Source organism: Sus scrofa, chromosome 6 (assembly GCF_000003025.6).
Source record: "Sus scrofa isolate TJ Tabasco breed Duroc chromosome 6, Sscrofa11.1, whole genome shotgun sequence".
NCBI lineage: Eukaryota > Metazoa > Chordata > Mammalia > Artiodactyla > Suidae > Sus > Sus scrofa.
The window spans coordinates 98,654,683-98,679,643 of NC_010448.4; the positions used below are offsets into that span (position 1 = coordinate 98,654,683).

General features: G+C 40.1%; 1 protein-coding gene across 1 annotated transcript in view; it reads right to left on the reverse strand.

Annotated features, from left to right (window-relative positions):
* TWSG1 (twisted gastrulation BMP signaling modulator 1) overlaps nucleotides 1-23,640 on the reverse strand; it is a 49,207-nt gene extending 25,567 nt beyond the window's left edge. The window contains exons 1-2 of the mRNA XM_003127831.4: nucleotides 23,397-23,640; nucleotides 21,914-22,070 (exon numbers count right to left, since the gene is read on the reverse strand). Coding sequence (XP_003127879.1) covers nucleotides 21,914-22,036 — 123 coding nt within the window. The 5' untranslated portion in view covers nucleotides 22,037-22,070; nucleotides 23,397-23,640. The remainder of the gene's footprint in view (nucleotides 1-21,913; nucleotides 22,071-23,396) is intronic.

A 24,961-nucleotide genomic window follows, 5' to 3' on the forward strand; every position in this document is an offset into this window, starting at 1 on the left:
CATCTTTTAAAACTATTTTTATTAATTTACACTACATTAAACAGTGTGCTTGGTGTGGCAGACTGTTTACAAAAGGCAGCAATTATTCTCCTGCCTTGTCTCCGTCTTTGCATGTAACTCTGCAGCTGTTCTGATCAAGAGACAGGGTCTACTTTCAGACCCCTTGAATGGAAGCGATCTTAAAACTCGTTTTGATCAACAGAATTTGGTGGAAGTGATTTCATGTCAAATCTGCATCTAGGCCTCAAGAGGTCTAGAGAATTTCCATTGCTTCTCCTAGAACTCTGCCCAGCAGCCACATGAAGCCTGGGAGAAGTTGGTTCATCTGAAGTCATCCCAGCTCGACCTGCCACCAACTAATTAGCAGGTAACAAAAGACACAGGAATAAGCCCAGAAAAAGGGAACCAGCTGATACAGGCCCAGACTGCTGACTCACAGAAATAAGAACTAAATAAATGATTATTGTTTTAAGTCACGAAGCTTTGAGGTGGTTTGTTTCTCATGAAAACTAATTAATATGGCTTGCTTTGTAAACAAGGCTACGAGGCAATTCCTTTAGCCTTCCCTCTGCCCCCTCCCCGGCCACCAGACAGCCACTGTCAAACAAACCCAACCTAAAGAGAAAGTCTGTGATCACACTGTGTACTTGGCTTTTCCTGGTTTATGAGATATACATATTTAAAAAAAAAAACAGCATATAATTTTATCTCTATTAAATTCATCTTATTATGTTTTGAGACTACTGGAGTCAATCCCTCATTTTAATATGACAATTTTTTGCAAATTGATATCTTTCCAGTTTTAGTGAGAAATAACTGCCATATATCACTGTATAAGTTTAAGGTATACAGTATGATGGTCTGATTTACATTTATTGTGCAATGATCACAATAGGTTTAGTTAATATCCATCATCTCATATGCATACACTAAAAAGAAAAAAATTTCTCCTTATGAGAACTCTCAGGATCTACTCCCTTCACTTTCCTATATGTCAAACATACAGCAGGAATATCTACAGTCATCATGTTGTTCATTACAGCCCTAGTACTTATTTATCTTATAATGCCAAGTTTGTACCTTCTGACCACCCTCCTCCAATTCCCTCTCCCCATACCCCCACTTTGGTAACCATAAATATGATCTCTTTTTCTATGTGCTTGTTGGGAGTTTTTTACATTTATTTCACTTAGCAAAACGCCTTCAAGGTCCATCCATGTTGCTGCAAATGGTAGGCTTTCCTCATTTTTTATGGCTGAATAGTACTTCACTTTATATATATACCACAACTTCTTTATCCATTCATTCATCCATGGAAACTTATGCTGTTTCCATATTTTGGCTATTTTAGGTAATGCTGCTATGAACAAGATAGTGCAGATACCTTTTGGAGTTAGGTTTTCATTTCTTTTTAATATATCCCCAGAAGTAGAATTGCTGATCATATGGTAGTTCTATTTTTAATTTTTTGAGGAACATCTACGGTGTTCTCCATAGTGGCTGCATCAATTACATTCCCAACAACGGTGTACCAGGACTCCCTTCTCCTCATATCCTCACCAACACTTGCTATCTCTTGTCTTTTTAATGGTGGCCATCACAGCCATTCTAACAAGTATGCAGTGATAGCTCAATGTGGGTTTAATTTGCATTTCCGTGGTGATCAGTGATGTTGAGCATCTTTTCATATACCTGTTGGCCATTTGTTAATTTTCTTTGGAAAAAATGTCTATTTAGGTCTTCTGCCTATTTTTTAATTGGATTATTTGGATTTTTTGCTATTGAGTTGATGAGTTCTTTATATATTTTGGATATTAACCACTTATCCCTTATCAGATATAGCAAAACCAGCATTTAATTCCTTGCTTTCTCCAAATGTCTCCTAGCTATTACACAGTTACACAGCGTTTTCAAGGATCAACATCTGTGCTATTTTCTAATTCATTAGTTTGATGTCACTATATACCTGTGATATAATATATACAAATTACAATATTTTAGTACCAAGGAATTCTACACTCAGGCCACATTCATGTAATGCAGGCCTTAAGTAACTTTGCTACACCTGTTTGAAAGAGAGGGACTAAAAGGCAGGGACTTCCTGAGACATATAGACTCTTCATCCTAAAACTGCAGATGCTTGATTCAGATAAGCTCAAATTTATTTGGAAATTTAAAAAAAGAGAGTTGGAGTTCTCATCGTGGCTCAGTGGTAATGAACCTGACTAGTATCCATGAGGATGTGGGTTCGATCCCTGACCTTGCTCAATGGGTTAAGGATCCAATGTTGTTGTGAGATGTGGCGTAAGTCACAGACTCATCTCAGATCTTGTGTTGCTGTGGCTGTGGTACAGGCTGGCAGCTGTAGCTCCAATTCGACCCCTAGCCTGGGTACTTGCACATGCTGTGGGTGTGGCCCTAAAAAGACCAAAAAATAAAATAAAAGCTGTATTTTGTGATTCATTTCTCCATTAAAAACCTGCCTGTTCTGTCTTTGGACTGAGAAAATATTTTCTTAATATACATTTTTCAAAAGACACCTTCAGTGTTAAGGATACTGATTAATCTTTGTTTTTTAGTTTTAAAAAGACTGCCACTTAGTCACAAGAAATAAAGCTTTTAAAAATTTTAATTTACATTATGCATAGAACTATTCTGTTACTGTCTTAGTTATGTATATTTACATTATCTATGTAGTTCAGGAGAAACAAATTAGGAAAGTAACAAATTTATTCCAAGAATAAGTCTCTTTTTCCTACCACAGCTTTCAAATGGTAGCTTGTTATGTGAATTACTATATATCATGCTAAATAATTTTAAAATGAATGTCAATTTAAAGGCTTCTATTAGAGGAGTTACTGCTGTGGCCCAGTGGGTTAAGAATCTGACTGCAGCAACTTGGGTCACTAGAGAGGCTCAGGTTCGATCCCTGGCCCAGCATAGTGGGTTAAAGGATGTGGTATTACCACAGTTGTGGCGTAGGTCACAACTATAGCTCAGTTTCAACCCCTGGCCCAGGAACTTCCATATGCTGTGGATACAGCCATAAATTTTTTAAATAAAAATAAATAAATAAAGGCTTCTATTAAAGAAATTTGAAATTTTAGAACATTTACTATGCTTTCTACTGTCAGGTATTTGTGAGGTGTTTTCAATTGGAATGAAAGGGTGGATGATAATACCAGATTACTTCCAACTTAATGGAAGGTTAAAACCAAGACTACTGAAAATTGCTTGAATTTGCCTGGATTATCTACCGCTCAAGATTAAATGTATCTCACACCCTCTTAATAGATGCTTATGTGGTATTTTACATGTCAGTGTGATAGAATAATGCATTTAATAACATGTTTAATGACATTTAATTTACTGATAGAATACAAAGTGAGAGGCTATAGGAAGCCAGGACATGGGAGAAATGACTTAAACACAGGCTTTTATTACTATACTATTAAAAAGACAAAGATTCAGGTTAAGATTTTATTGGTAAAAATTACTGTTAAAACTGGTTGAATGCTAGCTAATATTTTCTTTCCATCTTGCTACAGAAAAGACTGAAAAATCTGTCTTAATAAAGCAAATCTGATCTCATTTTATGAAATTTTATAGTAAATAAGCCTCAAAATGTATCAAATAATCTGTATTCTTCAAGATTCATGCTAGCATTCTTTTCAGGAGATTAGAAAATAATGAAAACAAAATCCTCAAACAGACTTTTTAGCCAGCATTACACATTTAACTTCTCACTTGCCAGGAGAAAAATAATATACAAAGTAACAGATGGCATTTAAGATGTCAAAAACCTAGCAGCAAATCTAGAGAGCAAAATTGTGTGGAAATGATTTACACTGTTTCTATTATTTTAAAGTTAAGGGGAAAATGGAAACAATAAATTTCTATGAATAACAACCATGGGTAGCTCATCAAGCAATCCATTCTATTCACTTTATACGTCTTTCAAAATCCACTACTGAATGTTTGGTCATAAATACATTTGGAAATTTGTATTTTTATTATTTGACAGCACGTATACTACAGTTGGGAATGAATGTTTCAAATACAAAGAACATAAGTAAGTCAAGAATTAGAAATAAAAAAGAAAAAAAAAAACCAAATGTAATTGTGAAGAATCAAGGATCATAAAAAAAAAGCCATGAAAAACTACTCCATTTAAATTAGGTATAATCTTTTCCTCAGAAAACTTAAAAAGAAACCTTTAATTTAGTTGTTGCAGTTATGAAGACATAAAGGATCTCTGGTAACTAAAAAAGCTTTGCTGAAGAGGCTAGAGTAAAGATAAAAGGAATACTTTACATTTTCAAGGTATTTTTTTTAAATATAAAAGACTTTGAAAGAAAACCTAATAAGAGTAGGAGTTTCTGCTGTGGCACAGTGGGCTAAGAATCCGACTGCACTGGTTCAGGTCCCTGTGGAGGTTCAGGCTCAATCCCCAGCCCAGTGCAGATGGTTAAGGATCTGGTGCTGCCGCAGCTGTGGCTCTGATTCAATCCCAGCCCTGGAACTTCATTATGCCAAGGGTGCAGCCATTAAAAAAACAACAACAACAAAACTTACTAGAGTAGAAGGAGAAAACACCCAGCCCACCTTGGTAAATTCCTGTGTTTCTAGTAAAATAATGATTGCATACTCTCTTGATTTAAAAAGTATGTACTTTCATATTGAAAAAAATCTGCCAATGTAACTTAACAGCTGCATAACAGAACATTCCATCTACCAAAATTCAGAAAGAGGTCTTAAATTCTTGATTCCTTTCATTCCTCCATGTTTTCATTCCTTATCACCACCTTCAGAAACTCATTATTATCTTTAATTTTACTACTACTTTAAAGTCTCCCTTCTTAACTATAAAGAAGGTTGTGCTGAGATGTGGGATTTCTGTGTGGACCGCTGTTTATGAATCTCACTAACCTCCCTATAACTAACCTTGAGCACCGCTCAGTTGGATGAACGTGGGAACCCAACCAAACACAAAGTTCACAGAGTTGAAAGGAAAGACTGAGCCAGTGCCTCCCCTTGTTTCCTGCCACTACCTCCCCCAAAGTTCCTAAGCGGGTTTTATGTGACATTAATAGACACTGTGCTAAAGTGCTTTAAAGGCATTATCTTGAAACTCATAAAGCCCTTATCAAGGTATTATTTATCTTCATATATGGTTATGACATTTGTACATTATTAAATTAGTAAGTGGCTGAGATTTGACCCCTGTTTTGGATAGCTATTCCTGCTTTTTAAACATTAAAATGAGAATATAAAGCTTATTTCTTATTAATTTAGCTTTTTAATAATTATAGTTATTACTTTCTTAGAGAGAATGAGCCCATAATTAAATTTAGCTAATCCTTGAGGTTATTTAATCAAAGGCATTATTACATCTTTCACTCTCAGTACCTGAATACAATTACAAGTGCTGTCGCCCAAGTTAATCATTGTTTGTAAAGGTAATATAAGTATCATTCACTAAGAGCTGCAAAACCAGTGAGTTGGGATTTCACACTTAATTCTTTTTTTTTTTTTTTTTTTTTTGCTTTGGCCAGTTAATGATCCTATCATCTGCCTCCCTGGTCTGCATGTCTCAGGGAAAGTGTGGGTGTTGCTCCTGGTAGAGATGAAAGGCTGGAAGGAGAGAGTCAGCTACTCACCAGAGGTCACGGTACTGTGACTCAAGGCTGTTCCTACCACCACTGCTTCTGCGTGTCAGGGCCAGAGCGACATGTAGACATCTGTTTTGTGTGACATATCATGCTAGATTTTTCTTTTTCTTTTTTTTCTTTTTTTCTTTTTTTTTTTTTTTGCTTTTTAGGGCTGTACCTGTGCCACCCCTAGGCTTAGAGGTCGAATAGGAGCTGTAGCCACTGGCCTACACCACAGCCATAGCAACGTGGGATCCGAGCTTTGTCTACAATCTACACCACAGCTCACAGCAATGCCAGAGCCCTGACCCACTGAGCAATGCCAGGGATTGAACCCAAATCCTCATGGATTCTAGTCGGATTCGTTTCTGCTCTGCCACGAAGGGAATTCCCACCCTATTAGATGTTCTTAAAATCTGGTGATCAGGAGTTCCCGTCGTGGCGCAGTGGTTAACGAATCCGACTAGGAACCATGAGGTTGCGGGTTCGGTCCCTGCCCTCGCTCAGTGGGTTAACGATCCAGCATTGCCGTGAGCTGTGGTGTAGGTTGCAGACATGGCTCGGATCCCGCGTTGCTGTGGCTCTGGCGTAGGCCGGGGGCTACAGCTCCAATTGGACCCCTAGCCTGGGAACCTCCATATGCCGCGGGAGAAGCCCAAGAAAAGGCAAAAAGACAAAAAAAAAAAAAAAAAAATTTACTGATTAAAAAAAAAAAATCTGGTGATCACACTATTCAATACATTTACCATGGAAAACAGAAATCTATACTCGTGGGCTATCCTATACTGACCAGTATGAGTATTTAGAGATAATTTAGCAATTTGCTTAAAAATCTTATGTGAAATGAAAATCTGGTAAAATGGAAAGTTGTGGGAAGAGTCTAATCATTCAGATGCACTTTACTACATTTGTATTAGTGAAAATCTTGAATATGACAGATAATTTTCTTTCTTTCTTTTTTTTTTTGTCTTTTTGCCATTTCTTGGCCCACTCCCGTGGCATATGGAGGTTCCCAGGCTAGGGGTCGAATCGGAGCTGTAGCTGCCGGCCTACAGCAGAGCCACAGCAACTCAGGATCCGAGCCGCGTCTGTGACCCACACCACAGCTCACGGCAACACCTGATCCTTAACCCAATGAGCAAGGCCAGGGATCAAACCCGCAACCTCACGGTTCCTAGTCAGATTTGTTAACCACTGAGCCACGATGAGAACTCCAAGAATTTCATTTTTTTATGCCAGCAGACAGATTTTACATAATTATTCAATCAATTTTAATGAAAAATCTTATTCTCTATATAACTTAACTTCTGATGAGATCTTAATCCTCTAAACAAAATAAATTTAGGGGGAGAGTTGTTCATCTAGGACTAAGCCTAGACTTTAAGAGTTAAAATTTATTTTATAAACTTCTAAATTTTTAGCCCAGAGATGAAAACTAATAACTTGAGGAAAAATTTTATTTATGTTCTGATGTTCAATTACTGTTAAACACTTCCATTCTTTATTGCCAAAACCTAAGAGGTTTGTTAGCACTATTGTTAAAAAAGGGAAATATTACCATTGAAAACAACATTATAGTCTAGCAGACAGTCTATGACTTGGATTTACAGGATCTGGATTCAAGTCCTAGTCTGAAAACTGTAGCAAGTAACACCAAATCTGTTTTTCAGATGCTTTATGATCCAGCAATCCTACTCCTAGGTATTTACTCAAGAGAAATGAAAACATACATCCACATAAAGACTTATATGTGAAAGAAAATAACTTCATTCATAGTCACCAAAAACTGGAAACAACTCATGTCCATCAGCAAGTGAACAGATGATGAAATGTGGTACATTCATATACCAGAGCACTACTCAGCAAGACCAAAGAAAGAACCACCTGATCCACAAAACTAAACAGGTCAATCTCATAGGCATTATACTAACTGAAAGAGGCCAGACAGGCACAAAAGGTTACAAACTGTATGATCCTGTTATAAGACATTCTATAAAAGGTAAAATTATATAGAGAGAAATCAATCAGTGTCGTGGAGAGGTGATAAGGCTGGGAAGGAGGCTAGTCTTGACTACAAGGGGCACAAAGGAACTTCTAAATGAAAATATTCCCGACCTTGACCGTAGTAGTGGTCACATGAGCATATGTTTGTCAAAAATCATAGAAATGTACACCTAAGAAGAGTGAAATGTACTGTATGTGAATTACAGCTCAATAAATCTGACCCCAAAAATGCTTTGGGAGATATACTTTATCTCATCTTTGAAAGACCAACATGCTACACTGTGGTCCATAAATTTATTAATATAACAAACCTGAATTGAAAAATATAGGAGTACCTACTGTGGTTCAATGGTTAAGAACCCAACTAGTATCTATGAGAACATGGGTTTGATTCCCGGCCCTGCTCAGAGGACTAAGGATCCGGCCTTGCCACAAACCATGGCGTAGGTTGTGGATGTGGCTCAGATCTGGCATTGCTGTGGCTGTGGTGTAGGCCGGCAGCTACAGCTCCTATTGGGCTCCAGCCTGGGAACTTGCATATGCCGAGATGTGGCCCTAAAAAGACAAAAAAAAAAAAAAAAAAAGAAAGAAAAAGGGAAATGTAAAGCATTATACATAAACTAGTATTAAAGAAAGCAAAGTAGAAGACAGTTCTAACTCTGATAGTATATTTCTCTACTTTCAAGCTAAACCTAAAGTTCTCCAAACATATATTTTTTTCACAAAGAAGAATAAAAAATAAGGCTGGCGAAAAACACAGAACAAAAAAGTTGTACATACAACATACAACTTATATTCTATGTTTAGGTGTTAAAATCACCTAAATACAGAATAAAAGCCTAGAAAGGACTGTATCGAAATATTAAGAGTAGCCTGTTTTTGGAAAATAGAACTATAAATGATTTACTTTCCTTTTTCTACTTCTATGTATTTTGTGGATTCCCTTTGAGTACAAAGTATTTTTATAATGGCAAGTAAACTTTTAATTAGGTTGTAGGACTTCTTAAGATCCAGTTTAGGAGTTCTCAATGCAGTGCAGCGGGTTAAGGATCTGGTGTTCCAACAGCTGTGCTGCAGATCAAAGCTGCAGCTTGGATTCACTCCCTGGCCCAAGAACTTCCATAAGCCATAGGTGCAGCAAAAAAAAAAAAAAAAAAAAAAAAAAAAGATGCAGTTTAATTTGTACAATTAAAAAAAGACACTCAAGGAGTTCCCACTGTGGCACAACGGAATGGGCAGTATCTTGGCAGTGCTGGGATGCAGTTTCAATCCCCAGCCTGGCACAATGGGTTAAGGATCCAATGTTAATACAGCTCTGGCTTAGGCTGCAGCTGCAGCTTGGATGTGATTCCTGGGCTGGGAATTCCATATATCGCGGGGTGGCCAAAAAAGAAAAAAAAAGAAAGGAAGGAAGGAAGAAAAAACACTCAAAACCACAAACTAAGGTCCTTAAATATTAAATCAAAGAAACTCTAAGTATTTGTAATATCTTGACTTAAAACCCCCATAAATAAAAACAAAGATAATTACGAAGATGAACCAACATGGCACTAGACTGCACCTGTGCTGGTACTACTTTCACAACCCTTATTAGGTCATGTAGGGATTTAAAACAAATAATAAAACAACATCCTCAAACAATTAGTCTTGATTTAAAAGAATAAACATAATTATAATTGCTACTTGCAGTAAATCTATTTGACATATTAATACCTTTAAAGGAAAACATCAGAGAGACTTTCAAACTCAGAACGGAAATACCTAAACCAAATCTTATCACGTTGTTCTTTATAAACTCTAATTGGCAAATTTTTGCCTTGAAAATAATATAAACTTGGAGTTCCCGTCTTGGATCAGTGGAAATGACTCTGACTAGTATTAATGAGGACGCAGGTTTGATCCCTGGCCTCACCAAGTGAGTTAAGGATTGGCATTGCCATAAGCTGTGGTGTAGTTTGCAGACCTGGCTCGGATCTGGTATTGCTGTGGCTGTGGTGTAGGCCAGCGGTTATAGCTCCAATTCAATCCCTAGCCTGGGAACCTGCATATGCCGCAGGTGTGGCCCTAAAAAGACAAAAAGAGGAAAAAAAGAAAATAACATAAACTTAAGTGAAATACTACTGACACTACAGAAAGCAAAATTTATCCTTCTGGCGAAATAAATCAGAATTACAAGTTTATATATATCTATGAGCTACCAAAATATATCCAATAGCACTCAAAACAAAATTTTAATCCTACTTACTTTAAAAGTACCTCAAAGCACTTCTTTAAAATCACCCAAATAGGATGAAGAGGGGTTAGGCATAGAGGGAAATGGACTGGCCAGATGCTGATCAGTGTTGAAGCAGAGTGATGGGTAAATGGGGAGTTATTTTACTATTCTCCCTATTAAAATAGATATATATCTGAAAACTTCAAAGTGTCCCAATGAAATCCTCACATTTGTTTCTTTTTTTTTAATTTTTTTTATTTTTTAGGGTCACACCCGTGGCCTATGGAGGTTCCCAGGCTAGGGGTTGAACTGGAGCTATAGCTGCCAGCCTATGCCATAGCCACAGCAACGCCAGATCCCAGCCACATCTTCAACCTCCACCACAGCTCAAGACAACACCAGGTCCTCAATCCACTGAGCGATGCCAGGGATCGAAAGCATGTCCTCATGGATACGCTAAGTTCGTTAGCACTGAGCCACAACAGGAACTCCAAAATCCTCACCTTTATTTTAATATAATAATTCAACAAATGAAACAGCCAGTGAAAATAATTTTAGTCTCCATTTATAAACTTAAGCAGTTATTCTAACTGCTAACATGACTTATTCTTCCCTTAAATCACATCAGGTCTAGGAATTCCCTTGTGGCAGAGTGGGTTAAGTATCCAGCATTGTCAATGCAGCAATCTGGGTCACTACTGTGACATGTGTTCAACCCCTGCCCCGGGAACTTCCACAGGCTGCATGCACAGCCAAAAAAAAAGAAAATTTTATCAGGTCTAACTCATTATTTTTGGACATTAATTTCAAAGATTTTCATGAGCTGTTAAATGAAGAAAAACAGGAAAAAATAAGTTAGAGCCACAACCATTAAGAGTAAGGAAGTAGAAAAGAAGAGAGAAAACACTATAGGAAAATAAGGTAATGTTTATAAGAGGAAAGAGGGACATTGTTATTATACACCAAAATGTTACTAACATAAATTACTAGCATATTACTTGCAAAATAACTCTTGCAAGAAACTAATGTGGAATTTAATTAGCACTGAGTAAGGAAAAACGAAAGAGAAGTTCCCCAGTGGCCTAGTGGTTAAGGATTCAGTGTTGTCACTGTGGCTTGGATTCAATCCCTGGGCCAGGAATTTCCACATGCCACAGACATGACCAAAAATAAAAAGGAAAAGAAAGTTAATACTGTAGTTTACTACGGTAAGAAAGCCCTAAAGTTATGTGAACTACCTACATTTTAAAGTTAAAACAAAATACATTTTAAAAAACTAGAATTATTAATAAGAAACTGTTTTGAAATCCCAAATTATTTCAGATAACCTAAGATTTATTTAATAGTTAAATCAATTTTTAGAATAAAAAAGCAGACTGCCAATTCAGTACATTTAAAGTCCTAAATATTCAGATAACCAGTAAAATGCTAGAAGACCACATCCATTATCTCTGAATCTAAGTTTGAATATCTTCATGAAACATAATGTTCATATCATGCTAAATAAGACCATAAATATTAACTAAAAGTACTCACAAGTCAATTAAGGGTTCTTCAGTTCTTTTTTTTTTTTTTTTTTGGTCTTTTGTTGTTGTTGTTGTTGCTATTTCTTGGGCCGCTCCCGCAGCATATGGAGGTTCCCAGGCTAGGGGTTGAATCAGAGCTGTAGCCACCAGCCTACGCCAGAGCCACAGCAACGCGGGATCCGAGCCATGTCTGCAACCTACACCACAGCTCACGGCAAAGCCGGATCATTAACCCACTGAGCAAGGGCAGGGACCGAACCCGCAACCTCATGGTTCCTAGTCGGATTCGTTAACCACTGCGCCACGACGGGAACTCCTTCTTCAGTTCTTAATACAAAATGGACCTTGAGATTTTTTTTTTTTTTGTCTTTTTATAACCATACCAGGCTAGGGGTAGAATCGGAGTTGCAGCTGCCAGCCTATGCCACAGCCACAGCAACACCAGATCCAAGCTGCATCTGCAACCTACACCTGCAGCTTGCAGCAACGTGGGATCCTTAACCCACTGAGCAAGGGCAGGGATCAAAACCATATCCTCCTGGACACTATGCCGGGTTCTTAACCCGCTGAGCTACAAAGAGAACTGTGGGTCTTGAGATTTCTGAGGTAGAAGCACAATGTTGATTCAAAATTTATTTATTTATTTATTTATTTATTTATTGGCTACACCCACAGCATATGGAAGTTCCCAGGCCAGGGATCGAACCCAAAGCCACAGCAATGATAACACCAGATCATTAACCCACTGAGCCAGGAGGGAACTTGTGATCCAAATTTTAAATGTTCTTTTTTTTTTTTTTTTTTTTTGCTATTTCTTTGGGCCGCTCCCGTGGCATATGGAGGTTCCCAGGCTAGGGGTCTAATCGGAGCTGTAGCCGCCGGCCTACACCAGAGCCACACCAACGCAGGATCCGAGCCGCATCTGCAACCTACACCACAGCTCACGGCAACGCCGGATCGTTAACCCACTGAGCAAGGGCAGGGACCGAACCCACAACCTCATGGTTCCTAGTCGGATTTGTTAACCACTGCGCCACGACGGGAACTCCTAAATGTTCTTTTTACAGAAGCAGAAGAAAAAATAAGATCCTGTGAAAAGCAAAATAGGACAGCTAAATCACTGTATATGAGCAAAGGAATACACCAAGATGACAATTTTACTTTCCTGATGTTAAAATTAGATTTCTTTCCTGTCAGAAGCACAAAATAAATATTTACGTGGGGCCACCCTTCTGCGTAGCAGCTTATAGGCGGGGCAGGAAGGACTGTGCTGCCTTGTGACCACACTGGGAAAAAAACATTTACACAGCTCTGAGCTTCCAGGGAAAATGTTTTATATTTAGTTATTTCATAAGTTACCAAGGCTCAACATAAACAAATGTTCTAACTTATCCTCACAGTACATCATTTCAATGCTACAGATGTTGTTCAAACCAAAGTGAAATAACAAAAATAAAATCTCAACTCCCGCTAAGGAAGTTTCTTTACATGCCTATAACATTGCCTTTCTTATCTCCCACCTTCATTTCTGTGCACCTTCTTCTGTAAGTTTGAGGAGAAAGCTATTGTTGCCATCTAAAATTTCAATGTGCTTTGTACTCTGTTGAATATGAAAGCAGAATTTTAATAATTTGGTATGTGTGATACAAACAAATTCTTTACCTTTTCAGGGCCATCAACCACTATGATAACCTTCTGAAAGGTATGGACTTTTTTCTTAGAAAACTGTACATATGCAAATCTGAATATAATTCTGGGGAATCCCCTTTAAGAGGAGCCTTTAAAGGTCCAAGGACCCCAGTTCATAGGAAACACTAATAGCCAATCTGTTCCTCAACTGAAGAGAACAGGAATAAAAGAGGGCATTAACATTCAAGCTTCTATCAGACCACTGCCCCAACCTACAGTAAAAAGACAAGAACCAGGCATCTATGGAACAACCATCCACCACAACCACATTAAGAAAACCAGCCATTCAAAATAAACAACCTAAAACTTCTCTTCAGGGAAAGGGTCAGCCTCAGAATAGAGAACACATTCTAGTGTCAAGAGCTTCCCTGCCCCTGAAGCCATACCTCCAGCCTGTATACGTCAGCCCTGCCCACAAACAGCCTCTCCGTCAGACTTCTATGCTTCATTCTTAATTAAAATGGACAACTAGGAAATGCTATACATTAGAGGAAAACCTCTGGCATAAAAGAGATATAAACTGAAAGAAATAATAATAATCTTGGAAGAAAGAGAAATCCAGGTAAGAAAATGAGATGAGGGGTGGAAGATACCTCATCTCCATCAATAAAACCTCCAACAAGTATCCCCAGACATCGGAGAAAACAGTACAAGTAAAGTGATAATAAGAAATATTGTCAGACAATAAGAGGTGAAATTTAAAAGTTATTGCTATAAAAGTTCAATATAAAGGGTTCAAAGGCAGTCAAAGAACTCTCCCAGAATGCAGATGAAGTGAAAACAGATTTAAGATCTATGACACCATATACAAGCAATGAACAATCTGAAAATAAAATTAAGAAAACAATTCCAGGAAGTTCCTGTTGTGGCTCAGCGGGTTACGAACCTGACTAGTACCCATGAGGATGGGGTTCAATTCCTTGTCTCGCTCAGTGGGTTAAGGATCTGGCGTTGCTATGAGCTATGGTGCAGATCGCAGACACGGCTGGGATCCTGCATTGCTGTGGCTGTGGTGTAGGCCGGCAGCTGCAGCTCTGATTCGACCCCTAGCCTGGGAACTTCTATATGCCACAGGTGCAGCCCTAAAAAGAAAAAAAGAAGTACCAGTGGGCAGTTAGAAGAGTCTAGAGCTCAAAACAGCTGAACCAGGAGTTCCCGTCGTGGCGCAGTGGTTAATGAATCCGACTAGGAACCATGAGGTTTCGAGTTCAGTCCCTGCCCTTGCTCAGTGGGTTAAGGATCCGGCGTTGCTGTGAGCTGTGGTGTAGGTTGCATACGCGGCTCGGATCCCGCGTTGCTGTGGCTCTGGCGTAGGCTGGCGGCTACAGCTCCGATCAGACCCCTAGCCTGGGAACCTCCATATGCCGCAGGAACGGCCCAAGAAATGGCAAAAAGACAAAAAAAAAAAAAAAAACAGCTGAACTGGAGATGAATATATGAGGATTTGTGGAAAATGGATCTATAGGTATGGAGATGTCACCCAAAGAGAGTGGGGCAAGAATTAAGGGGAGTGTACTCTGAGGAATTCAGATGTCTTAGGAATCGGGAAAGGACAGAGAAGCAGGAGAACAACATCAAAAAATATCTATGAATAAGTTTAACAAAAGATGTACAAGACATTTTTTAGTGTAAAAGACTCATATAGTAAAAACTATAAAATACTACTGAAAGAATTAAAGGGAAATCTAAATAAAAGGAAAGACATTGTTTGTTCATTAATCAAAGACTTAATACTGTTAAATTAGCAATACTTCCCAAATTGATCTATAGATTCAATGTAATCCTTATCAAAATCCTAGCTGGCAATACCAAAGGCACAATCCATGAAAGAAAAAAATGGAAAAGCTGGACTTCACTAAAATTTGAAACTTCTGCTCTGCAAAAGACACTGTCAGGAGAATAAGCAGACAAACCACTTGCAGGGAGAAAACACCTGAATCTGATAAAGGATTACTATTTAAAAGATACAAATAACTCCTAAAAACTCAACAGTAAGGAAATGAATGACTCAATTTAAAAATTAGCAAAAGACACAAAAAGATTATTTTATTCAAGATGACATACAAGTGGCAAATAAAGCATATAAAAAATTCAGCACAAAGTCATTATGGAATTGCAAATTAAAACAAGATACAATAAACATCTATTAGAATGGTGAATATTCAAACACTGACACAACCAAATGCTGTCAAGGATGTGGAGCAACAGGAACTCTCACTCACTGCTGGTGGGAATGCAAAATTCTTTGACTTTGGAAGACAGTCTGGCCATTTCTTACAAAAGTAAACATACTCTGGGAAAGTTCCCGTGTGGCAGGCACAGAGGGTTAAGGATCTCATGTTGCCACAGCTGTGGTGCAGGTCACAACTGCAACACAGGTTCGATCCTAAGCTTGAGAACTTCCACATGCCGTGGGTGTGGCAAAAAAATAATAATAATAAGTAAACATCCTCTTAGCAGATAATCCAACAATTAAGCTTCTTGGTATTTAGTCAAATGAGCTGAGAATTTATGTCCAAACAAAAACCTACCTGCACATAGTTGAGCTCCCGTTGTGGTTCAGCAGTTAACAAACCTGACTAGTATCCATGAGGATGTGGGTTCGATCCCTGGCCTCACTCAGTGGGTTAAGGATGAGGTGTTGCCGTGAGCTCTGGTGTAGGTCAAAGATGAGGCTCAGATCCCAAGTTGCTACTGCTCTGATTCAGCCCCTAGCCTGGGTACCATCATATGCTGCGAGTGTGGCCCTGAAAAAAACAAAACAAAACAAAAAACAGAAAAAAACCTACAAATGGACGTTGGTAGCAGCTTTATTATTTTTTTGCTAAAACTTGGAAGCATTCAAGATGTCCCTCAATCAAACTAGCAAGCAAACTATGGTACATTCATAAGTTGGATACAACGAAATAAGCTATCAAACCACAAAAGAGACACACAGGAACCATAAATGCATATTGCTAAGTGAAAGAAGCCAGCCTGGAAAGGCTGCATACTGTATAATCCCAACTATAAAACATATTAGAAACAGCAAAACTACAGAAACAGTAAAATAGATTAGTGGTTGCCAGGGGCTTGAGGGGCAAGGGGTGAAGGAGTAGAGGAGGGGAGGCCATGTGGAAGCAAAGGGGATTTTTAGGGCAACAAAACAATTCCATACTACATTGTAATGGCAGATATAAGACATGCATTTGTCAACCCCATGGAACTGTCCAACACAAAGCATGAACCCAAACATAAACTGTGGACTTTAGTTAATAATAGTATGTCAATATCGGTTTATCAATTTAACAAATGTACTAACTAATGAAAGATATTAATAGTAGGGGAGACAATGGGTGAGTGTAGTGGAAAGGGTTACAAGGGATCTCTCTGAACTTTCCGCTCATTTTTACTGTACCAAAAACTATGCCAATAAATAAAACCACATACACACACACATACGCATTTATATATATATATAAATCCTAGCTGGTCTTATTGCAGAAACTGACAAGCCGATTCTAAAATTTATATGCTAAGCTCCCTTTGTGATTCAGCAGAAAAGAATCTGACTAGTATCCATGAGGATTCGGGTTCGATCCCTGGCCTCGTTCAGTGGGTGGGGGATCCTGAGTTGCCATGAACTGAGGTGTATGTCACAGACGCAGCTCAGATCCCACATTGCTGTGGCTGTGGTGTAGGCCAGCAGCTGCAGCTCTGATTAGACCCCTAGCCTGGGAACTTCCATATGCCGAGAGTGCAGCCCTAAGAAGCAATAAAATAGAATAGAATAAAATAAAATAAAACAGAATAGAATAGAATAAAATAAAATAAAATTCATATGGCAACACAAGGGCCTAAAGTAGTAAAAACAAATCTTGAAACAGAATTAAATTAGAAAATTCAAAATTGGACAGCCACATGTAAATCAATGAAAGCTGGAATGCACCCTCACACCATGCACAAAAATAAACTCAAAATAGCTTAAAGACTTTTTACTTAAGACAAGACACCATCAAATTCCTAGAAGACAACATAGGCAAAATATTCTCTGACATCAACCTTACAAATGTTTTCTTACGTCAGTCTCCCAAGGCAACAGAAATAAAAGCAAAAATAACCAATGGGACCCAATCAAACTAAAAAGCTTTTGCACAGCAAAGGAAACCATAAAAAAACCCAAAAAGACAACCAAGGATTGGGAGAAAATAGTTTCAAATGATGCAACTAACACGGGCTTAATCTCTAAAATACACAAACAACTTATACAACTCAATAGCAAAAAAGCCAACAACCCAATTGAAAAATGGGCTAAAGACCTGAATAGACAGTTCTCCAAAGAAAACATGTGGATGGCCAACAAGCACATGAAAAAATGTTCAACATCACTGATTATTAGAGAAATGTAAATCAAAACTACTATGAGATACCACCTCACACCAGTCAGAATGGCCATCATTAATAAGTCCACAAATAACAAATGCTGGAGAGGGTGTGGAGAAAAGGGAACCCTCCTGCACTGCTGGTGGGAATGTAAACTGGTACAACCACTATGGAAAACAGTATCAAGGTACCTCAGAAAACTACATACAGAACTACTTATGACTCAGCAATCCCACTCTTTTTTTTTTTTTTTTGTCTTTTTTTGTCTTTTGTCTTTTGTTGTTGTTGTTGTTGTTGCTATCTCTTGAGCTGCTTCCGCAGCATATGGAGGTTCCCAGGCTAGGGGTTGAATCGGAGCTGTAGCCACCGGCCTACGCCAGAGCCACAGCAACGCGGGATCTGAGCCATGTCTGCAACCTACACCACAGCTCACGGCAACGCAGGATCCTTAACCCACTGAGCAAGGGCAGGGACCGAACCCGCGACCTCATGGTTCCTAGTCAGCAATCCCACTCTTGGGCATATATCCAGACAAAACTTTCCTTGAAAAAGACATATGCACCCATATGTTCATTGCAGCACTATTTACAATAGCCAAGACATGGAAACAACCTAAATGTCCATCAACAGATGAATGGATTAAAAAGATGTGGTATATGGAATTTCCGTCATGACACAGCAGAAACGAATCCAACTAGGAACCATGAGGTTGTGGGTTTGATCCTTGGCCTCGATCAGTGGGTTGATCTGGCAGTGCCGTGAGCTGTGGTGTAGGTCGAAGATGTGGCTCCGATCCCGCATTGCTGTGGCTGTGGTGTGGGCCAGCAGCTGTAGGTCTGATTCAACCCCTAGCCTGGGAACCTCCATATGCCATGGGTACAGCCCTAAAAGAAAGAAAGAGAAAAAAAAAAAAAAAAAAAAAAGGATGTGGTATATATACACAATGGAATATTACTCAGCCATAAAAAAGAAAAAAATAATGCCATTTGCAGCAACATGGATGGAAGTAGAGACTCTCATACTAAGTGAAGTAAGTCAGAAAGAGAAAGACAAATACCATATGACATCACTTATACTGGAATCTAATATAAGGCACAAACGAAGCTTTCCACAGAAAGAAAACTCATGGCCAAGGAGAACAGACTTGTGGTTGCCAAGGGGGAGGAGTGGAATGGACTGGGAATTTGGGGTTAATAGATGCAAACTATTGCCTTTGAAATGGATAAGCAATGAGATCCTACAGTAAAGCACTAGGAACTGTATCTAGTCACTTATGATGGGGCATGATGGAGGATGATAATGTGAGAAAAAGAAGGTATATATGTATGTGTAAATGGGTCACTTTGCTGTACCATAGAAAAATGACAGAACACTGTAAACCAACTATAATGGAAAAAATAAGAATCATTTAGGATAAAAAAAAAGAAAATTCATACTTCCTGATTGTAAAATATGCCACAAAGCTACAGTAATCAAGATAGAAAGCATAAAGATAGAAATACAGCTCGGTGGAATACAGCTGAGAGTCCAGAAATAAATTTTTACATTTATGGTCAAATATAATTTTCAACAAGGATGCCAACATAATGCAATAGAGAAAAAATAATTTCTTCAACAAATGGTGCTGAGACAACTGGATATCCATACACAAAAGAATAAGGTCAGACCCCTACCTCGTACCATACATAAAAATCAACTCAAAATAAATCACAGACCTAAATATAAGAGCTAAAACTATAAAATTCTTAGAAGAAAATACACAAGCAGATATTATAAGCTTGAGTTAAGCAATGGTTTCTTAGCTAGAACACCAAATGCACAAGCAACAAATAAATGTTAGACTCCATCAATATTGAAAACTTTTGTGTTGCAAATAATATCATTAAGAAGTGAAAAGACAACCCATAGGGTGAGAGAACTTATTTGCAAGTCATATATCTGATAAGGCACTCAAACCCAGAATTTATAAAACAACTCTTATAACCCAACAATAAAAGACGTCAGTCAATTAAAAAATGGGCATTGCTTCTAAATGGACATTGCTCCAAAGAAGACACATGAATAGCCAAGAAGCACATGAAAAGATGCTCAACAGCATTAGTCATTACAGAAATGCAAAACAAAACCACTTTACACCAAGATACCTATAAGAAAAAAGACAGATAATAACAAGTGCTGGTGAGGATGCAGAGAAATTAGAATTCACACACAAGGTGGTAAGAATGTATGCAGCCCTTACCTTTACCAAGCAAGGTCTTTTAGATAAATTCTAATTTTAACCATTTAAATTAAATGGAAATTGTAGACTTGTAGAGTCAAAAAATAATTTGAGATTTAAGTGGATTTCCACTTAAATATGAATATAGCAATTGTTAGGAGATGTTCTAATAATGAATAAAGAAGTTACATTAAAACAACATGGGAAGAGGCACTGATTCCCCTCTGACCACAGTACAAAGTTGGACTTCAATAAAGACTACAAAATTTTCAGCCAGCACAAGCCTAAGCAGATATGCCATGTAAAACTGCATGACATTAAAGAATTATTGGTATTTTTAAAAATTGCTAATAGCTATGTTTTAAAGAGTTCTTTTTTCTTTCTTTCACTTTTTTAGGGTCACAACCAGTGCATATGGAGGTTCCCAGGGTAGGGGTCAAACCAGAGCCGGCCTACACCAGATGCACAGCAATGCAGGATCCCAGCTGTGTCTGCAAGCTGCACCACAGCTCACAGCAACACCAGATCCTTAACCCACTGAGCAAGGCCAGGGATTGAACCTGCATCCTCATGGATACTAGTCAGGTTCATTACTGCTGAGCCACAACAGGAACTCCAAAAGTTCTATCTTTAATAAGAGATAGACATTGGAATTATGATAAAATAATATCAGGGATTTGATGTGCTTGTAACTAAACAGAGCTGGAGTGGACAGTGGAGGGGAATACAGGTGAAACAAGGGGAGCCCTGAGTTAATGGTTGCTATAAGTGCTGATTGTTACTGCTGTTCACTACAGTCTTCTCTCTCTTCTATTTACGCTTAGAATCATCCACGGTAAAAAAATAAAAACAAAAACAAGAAACAACCAACTTCTCTAGTTAAATCTTTTTGTAAAATGCAAAGTGAGAGTACAGAGTATGAGATGGTGGTAACCACACTCACACAAAGGCCAGGATTCCCAGATTTTTAACTATCAGTGAGGACCAAAACATCATAAAGCAGCACAAAATGCCTCTCATCTATAGAAATCATGATCACTTCTAGTACATACACACAAATGCTTTCATGTCAGGATTACAGCCCAGAGCTAGCTGAGTCACACTTTATACACAATTCTAGTATGTGTGGCTACTGAATTTCTTAGCCAACAGCTAGAAGGGAGGCTAACAAATACAGACACACAAAAGACACAAGACTGCCAACAGTCTAAACAAGAGGAGAAAGGGGAGAACAGCTAGAAAAGACATGACGTTCACCACTAATTAACACAACTTTATGGACAATAATAACCAGTATGTGCGGTAAAAACGCCAAAGGCTTCAAGGGTCAAACAAAGGCCACGCTCCACCGCCACTTACTAGCTTCATGAACTAAGCCAATGACTTAAACTCGCTTTTCTCTTCACACAGGCTTGCCTTGACAGCTGAGAAATCACTGTCAAGTATCTTGGAAACAGAGTCTCCAATGACTGAAATCTTGAGAAACCCTGACCCAGAACCACCCAGCTCAGCTGCTCCCAGGCTCCCAACTCTCAGAAACTGTGTCAATAATAAATGTTTGCTGCATTAAGTTGCTCGGTTTGGAGTAGCTTGTTACACAGAACAGACAGCTGGTACATTATATTTGGGTAGTTTGTCTGTGATCTGACAAGCTAAATTTTTTTTCTAAATAGAGTGAGACTCTTTGCTACATAAAGTAGATTATACAAGGAAACCCTTTAATTCATCTGAACAGATGCTCATCACCTTGTAACGGCATGTTTACAAAGCTTAATATTATTTTCAGTACTGAACTTCCTGAGTCTGACCTTGCTTGTATGCAGAAGAATTCTGGGGACAAAACCCAGACCATTGTGTCATGGCTCAGCACCTCAGGCCCTGACCTACTATTCACCCTTACACTGTATTCTACAGACACTGTCTATCTGTATATATGCACTTTGTATCTGCTCTACAATATACCTGATTTGCTGTTGGTTGTGGTGGGTTTTTTGTTGTTGTTGTTGTTGTTGTTTTTGTCTTTTTAGGGCTGCGCCCATGACATATGGAAGTTACCAGGCTAGTGGTTTAATCAGAGCTGTAGTTTCCAGCCTACACCACAGCTCACAGCAACACCAGATCCTTAACCCACTGAGCGAGGCCAGGGATTGACTAGTCCTAGTGGATACTAGTCAGGTTCCTTATCGCTGAGCCACAGAGAGAACTCTGATATACTTTAATAGTAGTAAAAAAGTAGTTTTAGTCCTACCTGTATAAGGCATTTGCTCACATCACTAGCACAGAGTGCTTTGTTACAACTCAGGGACACAGGGACCCATGTCAGGAATACCAGGATGACCAGGGTAAGCATAACAACAGAGAGTGACTTCATGTTTCTTCAGAGACACTCAGTAACTCCCAGGAAGCTGAACAAACAAACAAAAAGAAAAAAAAAAACAACCTTTAATTCAAAGGCAAGGGTAAAACAAATAAACCAAGACCCATTGTTTGTTAAAAGGCAAAAGTGACTGTTTAAAAATTATTCTCAATGAAAGATGAAAGAATCAAAAAAAGCTACAATTTTATACAGTAATATCTTGTTAACCATCTTCAAAAATACAGGCTTCTGAAATTCCTCAGACTACTCAGAAATGGTGACTGAAAGTTAAAGTGAATGTGTGTGTGTATATGTACATGTTAAGCAAATAACTAGTTTCTTACCAAACTGCTACTATTCAGCTTTGATTTCAGGCCCATGATTCAACTTTAAGCCAGTAAAGACAATACTATTAATACTGTATTATAATTTTAAAACATTTTACAATATTTTAATTCTTAGAATTAAAACAAAATTTTAAAATCCAAATTATTCCAGTGTTTTATTACTCTCTCATTTTGCCTATTAATTAAGCCAGAGTAAAGCAGTTCAGTGGGAGTAGTGAATAAAAGAAGGAAGAGTAAACTTAACTGCATTAAGGACACTAATTTATTAAAATGTGAAGATATTCTTTTAATTCTAGTTATTGAAGAACATATTAAAGTCCAAAAAGAAAAAAAAAAAAAGACCAGCATAAATTCTGACAGTGGATAAACAACCCACGTGGTCATTACACTTTAAAGGAGAAGCTGTAACTTCTTGGGGTTTAAAGCGCACCCCCAAAATAGAATCAATTAAATAAATTACTGAAGTAGGACGGATAAAGGTGCTTTTGCGGGCCTTTATGGTTACTGTAAACCTTTATTCTAGTATCAGGGAGCACAGCCAGGCAAAGGCAACGAGAAGGGGAGGAGAACCCAGGGCTTTGTCCAGGACTCGGCTTCGCGAGGCGGGGAGCCCCCGGCCCCAGGACCGTTAGGCGCCCCCTTGGCTTCGCGTAACGCTGGGGGGCCGGGGGCCGCAAGCGAAGTCCAGTCTGCGGAGGAAGGCATTTCAGCATTTTCCAGAACCGTTCCCTTCCCACGGCCACTAAAAGGGGATTATTTTCCCCTCCCAAGGTCGTCTTCATCCCACTCCCCAAGTTCCCCGGAACAGGTATTCAAGGAAACGCGGCGCGGGCGCAGCAGGTAACGCAGCCTTCAAGGGGGAACAAAGCGCCGGCCCCGCATCCGCGAGCGGCGCTGACAGGAGGACGCCCGCCCCACGCCGTTCCCCGCGGACGCGGCCCAGGCCGCGCGGGCCCTTCCTTTCCTCCCGGCCCCCGCGGTCCGCGCGGCCTCCGAACCCCGAGCCCTGCGCCCGCCCGCCCGCTCACCGTGCGCCGCGGCGCCGCGAGGCCGCCTGGCCCTAGTCCCCGGCGTGTCGCCGCGGGCTGTGGAGGCAGGCAGGCCGCGCCTCCACGCCGTCCTCCGCGCAGCGCCCGCGAGCCTCGGCGCTGAGAGACGCAGACACCGGCCCGCCGCCGCCCCGCCTGTGCCCGGGCCCGCTTCCCTCTACCTCCTCCCTCCCTCTGCCGCCAGCTCCCGCCAGGAGGCGTCTCTCACTCCCCCCGGCGCTCCGGACTGCGCGGCCTGGCCCGCCCCTGCCTGGTCCGCCCCTGCCTGGTCCGCCACGCCCCGGCCCTACAGGCTCCGCCCCCACCAGCTCCTCCACGGCCCCGCCCCGCCGGTCCCGCCACGCTCCTCCCCGCCCGCGCGCCCTAAGGCCCCGTGGCCCCACCCCCGACTTTGGCCACGCTCTCACCCGCCCCGACAAGATGCCTCGCCACGCCCTCGACCCCCAGCCCCGTCCGCGGTTACTCCCACGACAGCCACACCCCGCCCCAGACACAGCTCCCCGGCGCCCAAGAGCGCTTTCCCGCCTCCTTCCACGCCCGCATCTCTTGCGCCTTTCAGCCGGCCTCGGCTCCTGCAGACCCTTCGGTCTAGCCCTCTTCGGATTCACTTTATCCTGGTCATAAGAGCTGGGTCCTCACAGGAACCCTGAGAAGGAGCTGGTCTTGGCTGGGTTATAGGGATGCCAGACTGAGGCACCCAGTCGGTACCCAGTACAGCTGACACCTGAACCCCTTCACGGAGGCAGGATTTATTAAAAGCTCAGACTTCTGGGAGCTGCCTCAGACCTCCGGAATAAGGATCTCCTAGAGTAGAGCTTTCGTCCAGCAGTTCACGTAGTGGGCGCCTGGCCCTGTGCTCAGCCCTGGAAGAGAGCAGGGGCGCGGGGGTGCTGACCCAGAAGGACACCGACCAGGGGACACCTGGGCAGGTGGCAGGAGAGGGCTGCTGGAGCATGTGTGACCGTGACTGACAGTTCGCATGTAGATAAAGGTGGTCGAGAATGGCCCTCTGTTCTTCCCCACAACCCTGGAAATTTGCTTTTTAAAGTTTCCAGAGAGATTCAGTTGGAGCCCACCGGGCTAAAATATCCAGAAGTACTTCCCTCTGGGAAATGCTGACTTAGAACTAAAGTCTTAAGCTGGTAGGATCTTAAGTGCCTACATCGCCCTTGCTTCATTGGAGGAAAACAGAAAGAATGGCAAGAGTTGACTGGCTGAGGGGGTGGATTGAATTATTGATGTTAGTCCGTTTTTGTACAGGAAGTAAATATACATTTTAAAAATCATCCCTGAAAATTATCTGAAAGAAATAATTGAATGAACACAAATTTATCTTTAAGGGTTTTATTCTTGGTATTGCTTACTGATTAAATGAATTATGATACCCCATGCAATGGGCTAAACCAGCTATTAAAAAATAATATGGTGGATCAGATGTTCTCAAATTTTTTAGTCTCAAGACCCCTTCACACTCGCTTATTAATCAGGGCTCCAAAGAGGTTTTGTTTACGTATGCCACATCTCAGAGTTTTGAAATTAAAACT